Source organism: Penicillium taxi (assembly GCF_028828555.1).
Source record: "Penicillium taxi strain IBT 34144 chromosome Unknown utg000003l_segment0_segment0, whole genome shotgun sequence".
Classification (NCBI taxonomy): Eukaryota; Fungi; Ascomycota; class Eurotiomycetes; order Eurotiales; family Aspergillaceae; genus Penicillium; species Penicillium taxi.
In genome coordinates, this window is record NW_026643205.1 from 1,544,750 (window position 1) to 1,561,123 (window position 16,374).

The 16,374-nt window shown below is 45.4% G+C and overlaps 8 protein-coding genes across 8 annotated transcripts; 6 read left to right on the top strand and 2 right to left on the bottom strand.

Annotated features, from left to right (window-relative positions):
- Window positions 1–770: 770 nt before the first annotated feature.
- Window positions 771–2,480, top strand: N7495_004038 (universal stress protein family domain protein; the record flags this gene model as incomplete). The annotated part of the gene is made up of 4 exons (XM_057206689.1): window positions 771–1,338; window positions 1,399–2,147; window positions 2,200–2,261; window positions 2,318–2,480. The coding sequence occupies 4 exons, from the start codon at window positions 771–773 to the stop codon at window positions 2,478–2,480; spliced, it is 1,542 nt and encodes a 513-aa protein (XP_057064369.1).
- A 505-nt stretch (window positions 2,481–2,985) lies between these two features.
- On the top strand, window positions 2,986–4,941 carry N7495_004039 (H(+)-transporting V1 sector ATPase subunit B; the record flags this gene model as incomplete). The annotated part of the gene is made up of 8 exons (XM_057206690.1): window positions 2,986–3,084; window positions 3,154–3,238; window positions 3,316–3,335; window positions 3,400–3,435; window positions 3,492–3,653; window positions 3,713–4,301; window positions 4,356–4,574; window positions 4,634–4,941. 8 exons carry the CDS (start codon window positions 2,986–2,988, stop codon window positions 4,939–4,941), a joined length of 1,518 nt encoding a protein of 505 aa, XP_057064370.1.
- Window positions 4,942–5,428: 487 nt separating this feature from the next.
- On the bottom strand, window positions 5,429–6,310 carry N7495_004040 (DnaJ domain protein; the record flags this gene model as incomplete). Its single annotated transcript, XM_057206691.1, has 2 exons — window positions 5,429–6,114; window positions 6,184–6,310. The coding sequence occupies 2 exons, from the start codon at window positions 6,308–6,310 to the stop codon at window positions 5,429–5,431; spliced, it is 813 nt and encodes a 270-aa protein (XP_057064371.1).
- A 369-nt stretch (window positions 6,311–6,679) lies between these two features.
- N7495_004041 (putative DRAP deaminase) lies at window positions 6,680–7,357 on the top strand (the record flags this gene model as incomplete). The annotated part of the gene is made up of 1 exon (XM_057206692.1): window positions 6,680–7,357. The coding sequence occupies one exon, from the start codon at window positions 6,680–6,682 to the stop codon at window positions 7,355–7,357; it is 678 nt and encodes a 225-aa protein (XP_057064372.1).
- A 1,749-nt stretch (window positions 7,358–9,106) lies between these two features.
- On the bottom strand, window positions 9,107–9,457 carry N7495_004042 (uncharacterized protein; the record flags this gene model as incomplete). Its single annotated transcript, XM_057206693.1, has 1 exon — window positions 9,107–9,457. One exon carries the CDS (start codon window positions 9,455–9,457, stop codon window positions 9,107–9,109), a length of 351 nt encoding a protein of 116 aa, XP_057064373.1.
- A 657-nt stretch (window positions 9,458–10,114) lies between these two features.
- N7495_004043 (DUF3431 domain-containing protein) lies at window positions 10,115–11,112 on the top strand (the record flags this gene model as incomplete). The annotated part of the gene is made up of 2 exons (XM_057206694.1): window positions 10,115–10,350; window positions 10,419–11,112. 2 exons carry the CDS (start codon window positions 10,115–10,117, stop codon window positions 11,110–11,112), a joined length of 930 nt encoding a protein of 309 aa, XP_057064374.1.
- A 919-nt stretch (window positions 11,113–12,031) lies between these two features.
- On the top strand, window positions 12,032–13,935 carry N7495_004044 (uncharacterized protein; the record flags this gene model as incomplete). Its single annotated transcript, XM_057206695.1, has 3 exons — window positions 12,032–12,121; window positions 12,182–12,346; window positions 12,403–13,935. 3 exons carry the CDS (start codon window positions 12,032–12,034, stop codon window positions 13,933–13,935), a joined length of 1,788 nt encoding a protein of 595 aa, XP_057064375.1.
- A 1,325-nt stretch (window positions 13,936–15,260) lies between these two features.
- On the top strand, window positions 15,261–16,185 carry N7495_004045 (OB-fold domain-containing protein; the record flags this gene model as incomplete). Its single annotated transcript, XM_057206696.1, has 2 exons — window positions 15,261–15,393; window positions 15,449–16,185. 2 exons carry the CDS (start codon window positions 15,261–15,263, stop codon window positions 16,183–16,185), a joined length of 870 nt encoding a protein of 289 aa, XP_057064376.1.
- Between the last annotated feature and the right edge of the window lie 189 nt (window positions 16,186–16,374).

Sequence of the window (16,374 nt, forward strand, 5' to 3'; positions counted from 1 at the left end):
AAATGAAACTGTTTGTTCCTGCTATATATACATCACTTAAATATTTAGTAGTGACCCTTTATCATTCATTGAGCTTGTCATCTGCAAAACAAGTTTCCACACTTGCAATCGTTCTTTTCATAGCCACTAGGCACCTCGCTATAGGACAGGATGGCCCAGAATGGCCGGGCTGGGCGTCTCGGCGCTGACCTAACCATAGATTTGTAGTCACAGATTTGTAGTCGCTTAGTCGCTGCTATCTGCTAAGTAGTTAAACTGCTTAGTTGCTCTGTGGATGTCTTAACCTAGGTAGGTGCTCTTCAGTCGATCTTTCCTTTTGAGGTATTCTCATCAAATAGTCCAGTCTCAGTGCTTGAACGTCTTGATTCTCTCAGTTTCACCATAGATTCCATGCAAATGTGACCAACAGCCAGAATCATCTGAAATCCTTCCATTTCCCTATGATCAGATAACATCAACGTCATATAAAGGTGGTTCACTCCACAATTCGGAATTGTGGAGATCGGGCCGGGCTCCACCGAACGAAGTTGTCAAAATCCGGCAGTACTCGAATCATGTCGTACCGCCCTGATCGTTCTAATTCTTCTGAAGATCCAGCCAATTCTTCTAGAGAGACCAAACCCCACAAAACCATTTTCAGATCCAAATTACTCCACAACCTTCTTCACGGCCCTACAAAACTATCACGTGACAGAGGGGCTTCCTTATCGCGAGGGGGATCGCGAAGTCAACCCCTTCCACCATCCCCGCTTCGCATCACATCTACAGCTATGGCTTCTGCTCCAAGCTCCCCAGAGAGGCCCCAAAATGGTGATGCGCCTCGCAGATTATCGGATCAATTCACCCTGGAGGACCGACGGGTAGCTACAGATCGGGATGTGGATAATAAGGCTGGACCTGTCCCGGAAGTTGCGGCTGGCAAAAAGCGATCACAGAGCAGGGGTCCTATGGCTGGACTGATGTCTGGGTTAGAGTCGAAGCTGTTTCCAAAGAGTTTCTCTCGTGGAAGAGATAGTAGTCGTGGACGTACATCGCGAGCTTCTTCTCTCGACGCCCGATCTCCCTCCACTGGATCGCAAAATGTTCGCTCTGAGCAAAGTAGAGGAAAGCAGGCCGTGAAAGAGCCCATCAACTTGGACCCTGGTGAGCGGATGGCCAAGGATATGTTTGATCGTGACAACAACCTCATCGAGAGTAGTGAGGATGACGACGAAGAGTCCAGTGGGGATGAAAGTCCTGATCCTTCCCGTGGCCGCAAGAAGAAGTACGACATCACTATGATTAGCCCCAGTGATTTTAAAAAACCGAAGACCCATTCTCCGGTCTCAGAAGAAGGTGGTATGTATTTGCCGTGTTTCAAATTTCTTCAATTCTAGCATTGGCTAATCATCTCCCTAGAAAAGCAACCCCACTCACCCTCATCTGTTGTCGAGGGGAAAAAGCCCCGGAAGTCCGCGTTGAAAGTCACCATTCGCCCCCAGACAAGCTTCGATATCCCAACCCCATACACGCAATCAGCGGCTGGCACGCCTTACGGATCGGAGGATGAGGCTGAAAAGGAGGACATCCACCGTGCTCAACGGCTCAGCATTACAGTGTCTGCCATCGATAACAGTGTTCCCAGCCGGTCTATTCGCACAATAATCCGTGGTAACTTTGCCGGCCTACAGGAAGAAGCCGATGGTGGACGCCGCCGCCAGCGTAAATACATCATTGCAACAGACCTCAGTGAAGAATCCGTCTATGCATTGGAATGGACCATAGGCGCTGTTCTCCGGGATGGTGATACAGTTTATGCCATCTACTGCTTGCAAGAGGATTTGAATGGATCCTCTGTGCAGGTTGGTGAGGGTGGCAAGGCCATGCAAGATGCTGCTGCCGTCGTCGGTACCCAAACTAAAGAAGCCGCCCAAATCTCCGCTCGCAATCTTCTGGGCCGATTGGGACCGGGATCTGCTAGACCCGGATCTGCCAGTAGTCGTGTTGCCTCCGATGCTCGAGTGCTTCCTGCAGAAGCTGAACGGGTCAAGGCCGTTGAAACCGTGTCAGACACATTTGTGAAACTGCTGCGAAAGACACTGTTGCAGGTTCGCGTCGCGGTCGAAGTCATTCAGTGCAAGAGCCCTAAGTTCATGATTACCGAAGCTGTATGGCCTCCAAAATTTCGTTTGATTATAGCAATGGCTAACCTCATCTCAGATTGACGAGATCGAGCCCACTTTGGTGATTGTAGGTGCGCGGGGCCAGAGCGCTTTGAAGGGGTAAGTGGCCTATTTTTCGAAGGATGTGTAATCTTGTGACTTACATATCGCAACAGCGTTCTTCTCGGCTCCTTCTCTAACTATCTTCTTACCAACTCGTCGGCTCCTGTAATGGTCGCACGTAGCAAGCTGAAGCGCAACACGTCGAAGGGTAAAACCATTCGACTTACCAATAACCTCAGAACTCCCAAGAGCCTCACTCAAGCTAAGGTGGACTGAGTATGCCTTGATTCAATCCCCACGCATTATTTTATATTCCAATTATCCCTTACCCAGCAAGCATGGAGAAACTGATTGTTTCTTGCAACATTGATGGAGCGAAACTTCTTAAACCATATTGATACCCTGGTTTCTTAGAAACCTCATTGCTCGTGAATGCATCACAAAATTTATTTATTTTAGCTTCGTGACTAGAAACTTGTAATTTTATATTCATGGCCTGGACATTTGTTAATTTCACTCCTTTCACCCCTCTCCTGGGCTTCAGGTCATTCGCCATTCAGTAGCTAGTTTTATGCAGACTAACAATTTAGACAATTTCCCATAATTTGTTATATTGCGAGCATAAGAAGTGCAAAAGTGAATTGATATCACGTGATGAGTCACCGCCCAAGCTCGGAGACAGCTTGGCTCTGGATCCCCCCAGTTCGGCATCCCGCCTTCTACTTCACCCCCTCTGACCATTCTTGTCTCATTCGCCCGTGGAGGACCTTAATCGCCCGCCATGGCTGAGTTTGTTGATCCCCGGATGACCAATATCAAGCCCCGTATCCGCTACAACACCATCGGAGGTATCAACGGTCCGCTGGTCGTCCTTGACAATGTGAGAGACCCGCTTGGCCATCGGAACCACAATGGGCATTCCTGACTGATGATCATTTGTCTGGTATAGGTCAAATTCCCCCGCTACAATGAAATTGTCTCCTTGACGCTTCCTGATGGCACAGAGCGTTCCGGCCAGGTTCTGGAGGCTCGAGGTAAGCTCACGTATACCCTTGCTTACCTGCGATGAGCACGTCGGACGAATACTGACATCGTATTTTGCAAACTTTAGGAAGTCGAGCTGTGGTACAGGTATGAGCCGATAGCAATACTTCCTTTTAGAGAATTGGATATTAACCCACTGTTCGGCGACTAGGTGTTCGAGGGCACTTCCGGTATCGATGTGAAGAAGGTACAGTTCGATAACGATGTGTACTATGATAATGGATTCGCTGACCCCACCATCAGACCAAGGTCGAGTTCACCGGTCACAGCTTGAAGCTGGGTGTGTCTGAAGACATGCTGGGTCGAGTGTTCGATGGTTCAGGCCGTGCCATCGATAAGGGACCCAAGGTGCTGGCGGAAGATTACCTAGATATTAACGGACAACCCATCAATCCTTACTCCCGGGTATGCAGTTATAACACCGAAAAGGTTATATTGGAGCTCTTACTGATGCAATTGACTAGGTCTACCCCGAGGAAATGATCTCTACCGGTATTTCCGCCATCGATACCATGAACTCCATTGCTCGTGGACAGAAGATTCCAATCTTCTCTGCGGCTGGTCTGCCCCACAACGAAATCGCCGCTCAGATCTGTCGTCAAGCCAGTCTGGTCAAGCCTACCAAGGGCGTTCACGACGATCACGAGGAGAACTTCTCCATCGTCTTTGCTGCCATGGGTGTCAACATGGAGACTGCTCGTTTCTTTACTCGCGATTTCGAAGAGAATGGCTCGATGGAGCGTGTCACTCTCTTCCTGAACTTGGCCAATGATCCTACCATTGAGCGTATCATTACCCCCCGTCTGGCTTTGACCACCGCCGAATATTACGCCTACCAGTTGGAGAAGCACGTCCTAGTTATCATGACTGACTTGTCCGCCTACTGTGATGCTTTGCGTGAGGTTTCTGCTGCCAGAGAAGAAGTCCCCGGTCGTCGTGGTTACCCCGGTTACATGTACACTGATTTGGCTACCATCTACGAGCGTGCTGGACGTGTCGAGGGCCGTAACGGATCTATTACTCAGATTCCTATTCTGACTATGCCTAACGACGGTATGAGAGGCCCCGTTATTAACGACCAACCTTTAATTTACTGACTATCGCTAGATATTACTCACCCCATTCCTGACTTGACTGGTTACATTACCGAGGGTCAGATCTTCATTGATCGTCAACTAGCCAATAAGGGTGTTTACCCTCCCATTAACGTGCTGCCTTCGCTATCACGTCTAATGAAGTCTGCTATCGGAGAGGGACGTACCCGCAAGGACCACTCCGATGTGTCTAATCAGCTGTACGCCAAGTACGCTATCGGTCGTGATGCTGGTGAGTCTTTCCCTCTTCCTCCAATTCTTCCTATACTGACAAAAATTTTCCCTATACAGCCGCCATGAAGGCAGTCGTCGGTGAGGAAGCTCTTTCCTCCGAAGACAAGCTCTCTCTGGAGTTCCTCGAGAAGTTCGAGCGCACCTTCATTAGTCAATCTGCTTATGAGTCTCGCACTATCTACGATTCTCTCGACATCGCCTGGAACTTGCTCCGCATTTACCCCAAGGAACTGCTGAACCGTATCCCCAAGCGTGTACTGGACGAGTTCTACGCCCGCTCAGCCCGCAAGCTTGCCAGCAAGGACACTCGGGATAACTCTACTGAAGAACAGAAGCACGGTGAAGGAAATCTGATCGACGCTTAAATACTGTGACTTATGTATTCCAATTATCTCGGGCTTTCTTTTTCAAATGTTCTGCGCCGTTTCGCAGAATAAACAAGAACGCGGAGCCGATCTTCCCTGCATGACCCTTAGTTCCTATTGCATATATCTTTCATGCGCCTGTACTTGTTGCGACGTTGTTTTATCTCCCTGGTCTTGCGTCTGCTTCTTCCGGTAATCCCTCAATCTATCCCTTGTCTAGTCTTGCAATCTACTTAGAGCTTGAAAAATATTTTTATCAGATCTGCCATCCGAGTTTGTAGTGGCTAGGCATGTCAAGTATGTTGAGAGAGCTCTCCTATCTCAGCCCTAAGTCTATTGAAGCGCAGGGAATCGAAAGGAGAGAGTAGAGAAATCGGAGATAAAATATCAAGTAAAAGGGAAAAATGGAACGCATTTTTCGTCCAATTTCCCGTAGGGTATTGTAAACTTGGAAAAAGAAAAATCATTAAGCTGCTCGATCTCCTGCTCATGGCTTGGATCGTTTACGCGCAGCAACAGCAGCAAAAGCCTCCTCAGACGGCTCCAACGGCTCCTTACATTTCCGTTTTTTCCCACCACCATACTTCTGCTCGATTCGTGAAATGAAGTTATCACTTTCGCGTGTAGCGTGTCGATTAGCGATCAAGGCGGCCAAACTGTCAGACGCAGGCTTTGAAGCAGCTTTCTTCTTAGCGGCGAATTCTTTCTTGCTCTGTTCAGCCTCCTTGGCGTTGGTGCGAGCAGTCTTCAACCGTCCCGCTCGGGATTTGGCAGACTCCTTGACGTAAGCTTTGAAACTATCGACTTCGCCGTCGGCAATAGCTTTGTCGATAATCTCACGGAAGCGGTGTTCGTCATCGAGGGGGTTTGACAACATGATAGATTGGTAAATTTTGCCCATATTACCTTTACTCTTCACATACGCGTCCAACAAGTCATTCTTCTCCTCGTCGGAGCCCTGATATTTGTTTTTAAAGTCGATGATCATATCGTCGGAAATGACAGCCTTGAACTGCTCGCGCACAAAATCGGCCCACTCAAATTCAGCGTCAGTGGTACGGCCAGTGTCGTCGTATGCCCTACGACGAGCGTCATCAGAAAGGATTCCATATGCGAAGGCGATTTTTTGGAATTGGGAGTTCGCTTCATCGCGCAAAGCTTCGTGGACCTTATCTGTTATAAACCAATTGGTTAGCTATGTCAGATCATATTGTCAAGCCGGCCAGTTGAGCGAGAGAATACCAGGGTGGTGCTTGAGAGCCATTCGCTTGTATGCAGTCTTGATCTCCGCCGTGGTGGCATTGGCAGTAACACCGAGAAGCAGGTATAGATCCTGGTCCACATTGGGCGGGTCATCGAGAAAATCCATTTTAACGGTCTGATTGTGGAGGATAGAGGGAAAATAAGTGTCCGTAGAATAAAGATGAGGTGGAAAGGGAGAAGGAAACAGATGAACCGCGCATTCAATTAAACGCGAGAATTGACGCGCCGATTCACGTCATAATTGATTCTGCTGCAACTCCCCGCCTTCAGTCCGATCTTCACTTTCTTATTTACTTGACGGTCTACTTTGAGATACGAGAGATATCACTACAAGAAGATCAATCATCTCTCGAACTTCAATCAATTTTTTATTTTTCGCTTTTCGCTTTTCGCTTTTTTTTGCTCTTGATCTTCTTCTTGAGTCCTCCCGATTTACCTGTCAATCATACCGCCACAGATCTATTAACACCCTACCATGGCCAATACGTCCCCTCATATCCCCTATTTGCAGAAATGCATTTTCCTCGCTGAGCAATCACCTCCCCGACCAACAAATTTCCGTGTCGGCGCCATACTTCTCTCCCGACAGGATAACGACCCCACGTTTGCCCAAGACCGTGTCCTTTCCACCGGATACACCATGGAGCTAGAAGGCAACACACACGCCGAGCAATGCTGTTTTGCCAACTTTGCCGCCTCAAAAAACGTATCTGAGGACCAAGTAGGCACAGCCCTCCCAGTGGAAGAGGGCCGTAAACTCATCATGTACGTCACAATGGAGCCTTGCGGAAAACGGCTGTCAGGCAATGCGCCCTGTGTGCAGCGCATTACTCGGACTCGTGAAGGTGGTCGAGAGGGCATCCATAAAGTGTACTTCGGCGTTAAGGAGCCGACGACTTTCGTTGGGGATTCTGAGGGGTGTCAGATGCTTACTGCTGCTGGTGTTGAGTGGGAGCATATGGCTGGGTTGGAAAGACGGATTCTCACTGTTGCTACAGCTGGTCATGAGAATTCAAAGGTTGAGGTTGAGGAGGCTTTGGCCAAGATGGGGACTAATGTTGACGATATCAGTGTTGAGGAGAGGAGGAAGCAGGAGGAAGCACCGAGGAATCCAAAGAAGAGGATGATGGAGGGTGAGAATCTTCTTTATTAGACTTGTGATTCTGATATGGAAAAGGACTCACTAATCTTTGTGATTTAATTGAAAAAAAAAAGTATACTAAATACTTGCGCGTGTCTATGGAGTACTGAATATTCAACTCCCAGGTTATAGATAGGGCTACAAGCTTTTGCCCAGGTGAGGTCCCAAGGTTTCGAGTCTGAGTACTACGTACTAATATTTACTATCCAAACGGCTTATGACATGTAGAAAATGCTAAATTTGGGACATAGAGCCAAAGTTGAAGTGCCCAGGTGGTAGTAGTAGTAGGTCCTAGGTGGATTTTCGACTTGAAGAACCTTGAAACTTCATGAAGGCCGACGAATTGATTCGTATTGATGATAAGATGAATTTTGGTAATCGCATAGTTCCGAAGTTGAGTTCAGATAGGTTTGCCCACCTGCACAACATTCATTACCTAGTGAAATGGGGAACGCTCTAGGCAGCACGATCATGACGTGCAGGTCGATTCAGCTCGGAAGAAAACTACCACAAACCACAAGTGAAAGGACAGTGAAGATAGTGAGTCAAAAATATGAGGAGAGGTGTATGCGTATTCATTTTATGACTATTTTCTAAATTTATAGTTCAACACGATTCTGCAGTACAGACCGCCTGCCTGAACTGTATTCTAGTGCTAAGAGCTCACTACACTGCCAAGAGCTCACTACACTGTCAAGAGCTCACTACACTGCCAAGAGCACACCCGAACATGAGAAGTGTTCTGGTGTGCTCTTGGCACTGCTAAATGTGGGCTTTATGTATCTTTAAGGATTCACCATCGACAACCAGGGTCCAGACCAATCTCCGATCTCGATCTTCTAAGCGACCCAGGGCAGCTATACGAGACGGTCGAGACCTGTGAACTTCTCGAAGTGTACGAATGGTACCTGACTAAAAAAAGGCGTGCTAACCTGTATTCAAGACTGATCATCGTATAGTACGAGGATTCTTGATTCTGTCGAATACACCGCTTACGTAGGTGCCGTCCATGTATGATATCTTCCAAGGGTTGACTAGGCTTTCCTCGATGCTTGTGATATATCAGGTACTATTTTTATATATTTCAGTTCAAGCCCTTGGAAAGAAAAGCGTTTACACCCATCCATGAATACTTCATAAGCTCCTGCTGAAATTTCGAAATTTTTCGGAAGGTCCACGCTCATAATAACTTTATAGTCAAACAATCCGTGGATAAGTAAGCACCATCCTTGGGTAAGCAGTCATAGCTTGGAATACGCAGGTTCATCATTGCTCCAGTGGAATATATATAAGAAATTGGATGGATTGAATTGATAGCACCCTTGAACTTTCTACCTCCTGCTCCAACGCAAGCACTCTTCGTGCGAATTCAAAATATAAGTATCTTAATATGACTCAATATCACATTAGCTGTCCCGAGGTCCACAGTTTAAGGGTCACACCCATGGACTATTGAATCACTGCCAAAGACAGCATCCATTTTGACGACAACACTTCTAGTAGCACCGCGGGTAGAGGTGTGGGTGGAACCCGAAGTGGTCGAGGACGACCTCGGGGAGAACCAGTAGCAAAGTGGTCAACGGGGTGCAAGAAACAGCGGCCCTGGGGCCACAGGGTTGATGAGAATGTTGAAAATATGGACATTAAGCCGCTGCCTAGGTAGCATCGTAGGAAACCGTATACCTGAAATTCAACCTTGGTCAGTGTTTCTGTCATACTCCACTGAAGTCAATTCAAGACATACCGGAAATAATATAATCATTATGAGAAATTGAAAGTAATCTTATAGGATTGGAAGTATTTGATGTTGATGTCGGGATTAAGGCAGGTCTCCGGCTCGATCAATCTTCGCTGTCCTTTGCAGTTAGGAAGCGCGTAGGCCCAGATTTCAGACATATCTGTGTCTGATGTGGCCGTTATTGAGAATATCTTTTCTCCAAGTCCGGTGTTTGTGCATCCGTCCATCGCATCTTCGAAACCCATCGTGAAGAGTTCTGTCCCTCTCTGTGGTTCGTTACCGCAAGCAAGAGCATTCCAACCAGTTACCACGATGGAGCCAGTGACTGTAGCGACAGCACCTAAGAGGAGAAAGAGAATATGTGTAAATAACATGATGACTTTTTTGGAACTTGATGAAACTCAGCGAGATTTTTTTTTCAAGAGGGCAAAGTTACCTCAAAATAGGCCGGAACCAGAGTTAAAAGCTCAAGATTGTCAGGGTTATTTACATCACTTTTTTGCCTTCGCTTTATCCTTCAGAATTTCATGGCCATTCATATTGGAGTTTGATCCTTCGATTATGTCCCTCTTCATTTAATTTTGGTTCAAAGGATTTCGCCCCAGGTTTGAACTACTTGCACGAAATTAAGATGTGCTTTTCTAATATATAGGGTCTATCAGATGTGGGGCCAAGACGGGATATTAGTCTAGCGGTCTACTCCGTATTGTAAGCACAATTGGGGGTTAAGATAAGAACAAACATGATTTGGGGCTGAATTATGAAAGCCGATTAAAGCTGAATTATGAAAGATGAACTAAGTGATATTAAGCGAGACTTGGGGGTTGTTGTTCCTGTTGCGTAATATAAATAACACACCTAAATATAGGACTGCTTGGGATACCGAAAGATCGCCCGTGGTGCTAAAACCCGACATTTAACTGATAAATATTTAAAAACTTCCAGGACCCATTTATCATTTCCAACTATCTTTCCCAATGTCAATATCTCCAGATCGAAAATCCAAAAAACACAGATCTTCAGGGACAAACATGCTCCATGTCTGGACTAGTAAACCTCGGTTTGTCAAGTTGCTGATATCACTAGCAGTGTTTGTTTCTCTTTTCATTGCATATGGCGTGAAAACAGATGCCCTTGCGGTCATCACAAAGCATGAAACTGAGGACCCTGGAAAGGAGGCAGTAATTTTTAAACCTGACTGGGCGATTGTCGCAGCCAAAACATTTGATGACGACGTTGAATGGATTTATGAACTTTGCAGAGAAAGGTTAGCAGATATTTCCATTCCGTCAAGCATCTTGGACAAATTTCTCTAACCACATATGATTCATTTAGTGGATGCACACCATATATCTACAATATGGACCTTATCCCCGAAGAAGGTCTAGAAGTCCCCCACTTCTACCAAGGCCACGAGGCAAGCGCCTATCTTTCTTATATTGCAGACCATTATGACCATCTTCATCCATATACTGTCTTCCTTCACGGGAGAGAGACGCAATGGCATAACGATATCGCGGGCCCTGAGACATCTAGGGTGCTTCGAAGTCTGCGATTTGAGGCAATAAAAGCTTACGGCTATGTGAATCTACGGTGTGCAGGAGTACCGGGTTGCCCGAGTACTTTGCACCAGAAAGATCCTAAAGAGCATGATCAGCAATATCAATACCTTCTCGATCAGCTCCCGGAAATCCTCAACAATCTTATTGGGATGAAATACCAAGATTTCCCCGAGGATATTGGTCACCAGTGCTGTGCACAATTTGCCTTGTCAAGGGAACAAATACAGACTAATTCAAAGGAAACCTACCACAAGATTATGCGGTGGATTGGAACAACTGATGCAACCGACAATTATGGAATTGGCTGGTTAGCAGAAAAGTTATGGCATATTATCTTCCATATGCCTGCTGTGTTGTATGTGAACCCACATGGTGTTTTGATTTCCCTTACTGATATTTCTTTAGATGTCCCACGGAGGCAAAATGCCGCTGTGATTTATATGGATGGTGTGGTCCTGGTCCACTGACAGGCAACAAAGTTTTGACTCCTGTCCAGGCAGTCCTTGAGTGATTAATATGTCCTATATCGAATGTAATATTAGTGTACTAAACTTATCCAAAGCGTTCACTGCCGGCAGCGAAGTTTGATTCTACTTGGTGTTTTTTCCCCTTATCTTTTTAGTTTTTAATTCAAATAATTGATATCCATGAATTGGTCCATTATCCTATTTCACCACGCCCTATGGTAACCGACTTTGTAACCTTAAGAGGTATTTCTGCTAGCAGATCTGATTCCCTTCTTAGGTAGGCAAATTTAGGGCTTGCCCCGGTGGGTCCATATTTTTTTGAAAAAATACCCAATACATCATACATCAATACAACCTTGAAAAGCTGTCCTTCGGAAATCATAGATTTTTATTCGGAATTCGTCAAATATCTAGATAACTCAAATTTCTATATCAGCCTCAACAATATTAGCTACCTCTCATGTGTACTATTCAACCCACTTTTTGACCAACTGATTTAAGCCCCCGACACAGGCTTCTGTACATATTCAGCATCTAAACGATATGCCGAGGCCATATCATCAGGCCAAGAAGTTAAGCGAAGAGAGGACGTAAGCAAGACATTAGCCATCTTAATTCAGAGGCTTTTAATTGATCGAGTCTAATGATAGCCCTGGAAGGATTCGCCCCATATTTTTTTTTCTGGGGCCAAAGCCGCTGTATCCGTTTCACTACAACGCCAAGTACGAAGTTTAATACCATGATCTACTTGTGTGTGGAGACTTCACAACTAAATTGCTTCCAAAATCAGTTTCCGCCCTCCGATGGAAAGTGGAAAAAAGTATATATGCGAGATGGATCTATATCATAGCTCTTGTTCTTCCTAAACACAAATTCCATGTCGTGATTCAACGGGGCGATAAACAAAACATTCGAATAAATGGCTCTATGGAATTTGTTGTTCCTGTTTGTCCATGTTGTGATAGCATTTGATCCTTATAATGATGACGATCTCAATTCCTATTTAACAGTCAGTACACAAAGCAGATATCACTTCTATACCAGTCTCTGACATGGTGTCCCGAAAAAGCTCCCTCGACATCGAATTTTGAAATGGGATATCACGTACCACGATAGATCTCGTGTTGCTCCTGGCTACTGGTTTGTTGCTCCATACTTCAAATATGGAGGTGAAGAATTCACAAATCGCTGGATGCCGTGCCAAGTTGGACCTTATATCTTTGATCAAGATGGTGTATGTAGCTATGAAATCACTCACCTTTATCATTGACTCACTGTTTTTCATGATAGGAACTTGTATGGGCCGGCGCCTGCGATTACCCGAACAGGAATGCCTATGACTTCCGCGTGGTCAATACGCTTGGCCCTTCACCACACCTTTCCTGGCAGATGCACCCGCCATTCGAAGGTTCACCCGAAGACGGCTTAGCAGTCATATACAACAATCACTATGAACCCATCTATCAAATAAATCGGCCAACGGAGATCCAAGATATGCATGAATTTATGGTGAAAGAGCCGCCAGTGGCATTGACTCTCATTGCCCGGAATGAATGGAGAAGCATGGCTGAATTTGGCCAAGACCGAAATGTATGGGCCTACAGTGTTGGGTTTGCACAACTGGATATAGAAACCGGACTCTATAGGAGCCAATGGTTCCCAGATGAGATTCAACTTATGGAGTCCTTTGTCCTAGACCCCCGAGAACCAGACCCTGCCCGAGACTGGTTACATGGCAATTCTATTGACACAGATAGCGATGGGAACTTTTTATTTTCAGCACGCCATCTAGACACAATCTATCTCATTGATCGTCAATTTCAATTCATCATATGGCGACTTGGTGGCCTCCTCAGCGATTTTGAGATGGATTTTGAATTTCACCGACAACATGACGCCAAGTTTATTTCTAGCAATTCCACTCATGTGGTCTTGTCTTTCTTGAACAACGGTGCCGACAACCACGGAGCCATTGAGTCGACATCTGCGGGCATGTATGTCGAACTCAACTTGATGACCCTGAAAGCCAGACTCTTGAATCGGTATCCCCGTCCAGATAAAGGAATAAGCTTTGCACGTGGAAACATGCAAACACTTCCAAATAACAATGTGCTTATGTCATGGAGCGCGGCCGCCTATATGAGTGAGTTTGCCCATGATGGAACGTTACTTATGGAGGCTAGGTTTGCATCGAACAGACTTGATACGTACAGAGCGTATAAATTCCCCTGGGTGGGTCGACCAAAATGGCCTCCTGATCTTGTTGCATTCTGCTACGGTGTCAATGGATCAGAAAGCACCACAGCTTTCCATGTGAGCTGGAACGGGGCAACAGGAATATCTTACTGGCGTTTCTACTCATGGAACGGAAATGTCAGCACCGAGATTGGGACTATTCCAAAGAAAGGGTTCGAAACTACATATATTGCAAGGGGGTATATGGAATGGGTTTCTGCTGAGGCTCTGGGAAGTGAATATGAGTCCATGGGGAATTCTACCGTTCATCATACAAACCCTCCAGCATACTGGCCTGAGGGTGCACCAAAGCTGAAAGCCGATGATCCAAGTTCTATGAAAGTCTCTGATGCCGCAAAAGCTGCAAGATTCGCCAGATTAACCGCTGCCATGAATGCAAGAGCTGGGCTGCTTGTTGAATCGTTTATCGCAGGTTTCCTGATTAGTGCAGCGATTTGCATTTTATTCTTCAAGGCCTCCACATACAGGTATAGTCAATGTTTGGCCATCAAATACCTATGGAGTAAGGATAGTGTCGAGGAAGAGGAGGAGTTGAACCTTCTAAGGGATACTGAAAGGAATTCCTAAAGGGGCCATCAGGGTGCAGACGACGGATGGATGTAGGGTGTTACATTTAAATTTAAAGCGATATGCAGCCCTGGAGGCTTCAGTAACTAATCTCATGTTATATTTCTATCCATTCTTCATAAATGTAAATCGGTACATTTCCTGCAAACGAACTGAGAGCTACGTTATGGCCTTATCCTGCCTTTGCGGCGTCGAAACTGCTGTGACGTCTTAGCGAAATGTGGCATGGCCTCGAACATCATGGCCAGCGACTGTCTGGTTCTACCTTGACTTGAGTCTCCTAGCTCTATAAAACGCCTCATGCTGCTAGTCACCCACGAATCTAGCGATCAAGTGTCATATTATTAGTCATTCTGTTTGCAGTATTTGCACTAGTCTTCCCTCCTTTTTGACCAGTCTAATATCCAAGTACTCATTCTTATTCACCTCTAAAAGTCAACATCAAGTTCGAATCAGGTGACACTAACTGATGAGGTCAGCTTATGTAAGATGTCATATCAAAGTGGGAATTGCTAGGTACCACAAAACCAAAGCTTATATCAGCCGCCCACCCCATAAAAAAAAATAACAGCCCTTAAAGTAAATCCCATACAACGGATCACACGGACGAGCGCATCAACCTAATACACCATATATCTCAACAACCGCACGTCAAAATCATTTTAAATCTTGAATCTGGATTACTTCTAGTTAAGAAAATAAATATATATATTGAAAGAAAGACTAGAAAATCATCAAGTGAAGTGTAGTTAAAACTAAAATAGATAAATTACACTGTAACTTATGGTACCGCTATAATTTATCCATCTAATTTACTTAAATGAATTTTTTCTTTATGAGGAACCTTATCGTAAAATATCACCGTATATTTGAATCTTATCGGAGTCGTGGTTTTCGAGATATGATATTCAATTTTTTCGAGTTTACTATGGTGTTCTGGGGTGTGATCCGTTCGTATGGGACTTGGCTGTTATTTTTTTTGATGGGGTGGGCGGCTGACATAAGCTTTGGTTTTGTGGTGTCCCTAGCAATTCCCTATCAAAGTCAAGTCTTGTCAAATGGAGGTCTGACTACCAAAGAATAGTGGATTCTAGTGGGCAAATGAGAGTGCAGTAGGCGTATGAAAAGTATGTGTGTGTGTAACTATGGTAGGAATCCCATTGTGGGATTCCAATGCTGACTAAAAATAGACTAACTGTAAATGGAATCGGGCCTTTGACAAGTCTATATTAACACGTGACCTCTAGACTAAATAGACTCGACCGTCATTCCTTCCCTTCTCACTAAAGTAGGAATTAGAACAGAGCACCAGAAAAGATGACCATATGGCGACAACTAAAGATGTGGAGCCAGTGTTCTACCCCGCGTTCTGCTTCCAAGCGTCCCCTACATACTTCACCTGGGTGAAAATGTCTGTTGCGGATGTACACCAATTACAAAGACCAATCCAATTTGAAGGTAAGGAATGATAAACATATTGAAGACTAGAGCAGACATGGTAACTGTTACTTAGGCCAAAACCTATTCTTCTTCAAAAATCACCCAATCCGCTATGTCAGCGTGCTAGGCATGATAGTTGCCCGGTCAGAAGTCTATCGCCGCACTATCTTGACGATAGATGATAGTACTGGCGCAACAATCAATGTCATTGTCTTGCATGCTGAGGTTAAAGAAAAAGAAAAACAAACGACAGGATTCGTCCAGCCAGTTATCGCTCAAGATGAGACAAAGTTCTACACAGCTGAGCCCTCAGCGGAAGGGATTCCTAACAATTTACCTGGTCAAACAACACATATCACCACGACAGACTGCAATATCATCGACATCTCAAACCTGATGCCTGGAAAGCTAGTGCAAGTCAAAAGTACGCTGAGCAACTTTCGGTCCACGATGCAACTTAACCTTGAGCGCGTATCAGAGGTGAGAGACACGAATGCGGAACTGCAGTTTATCGATGCACGATTACAGTTTTTTGTTGGGGTATTGTCTGAGCCTTGGGTGTTGCTTGATGAGGATATCAGGCAGTTGCAGATTCAGGCGCTTGGGGAAGATGATAAGGCTTTGGAGCATAGGAGGAGGGTGGAGAGTAGGGCTAAGAGGAAAGCTGAGAGGGAAGCGAAGGATCTACGACATATCTTGAAACGGTACGCGAGGGAGGAGGAAAAAAGGGCTAAAGAGGCGGCGGCTTGTAGAGAGGATGGTCTTCGACTCATGGCTGATATTCAGCGGAAGAGGGGTTTGAAGAAATGAGCGTCGTCTTGGGACTGATCTCAGAAGCTATACGTGAAACTACAAAAGATCCGAATCTTTCGACTTCCACTGTGAACGGTTAATCATACTACCGGTTGTTGGGAAGTTGATAGAAAAATCCCCGTCAAAGCTGATTTCGCTCAATAATATTTGAATTGAAACACCTTAATGCAGATATGTAAAGTAATA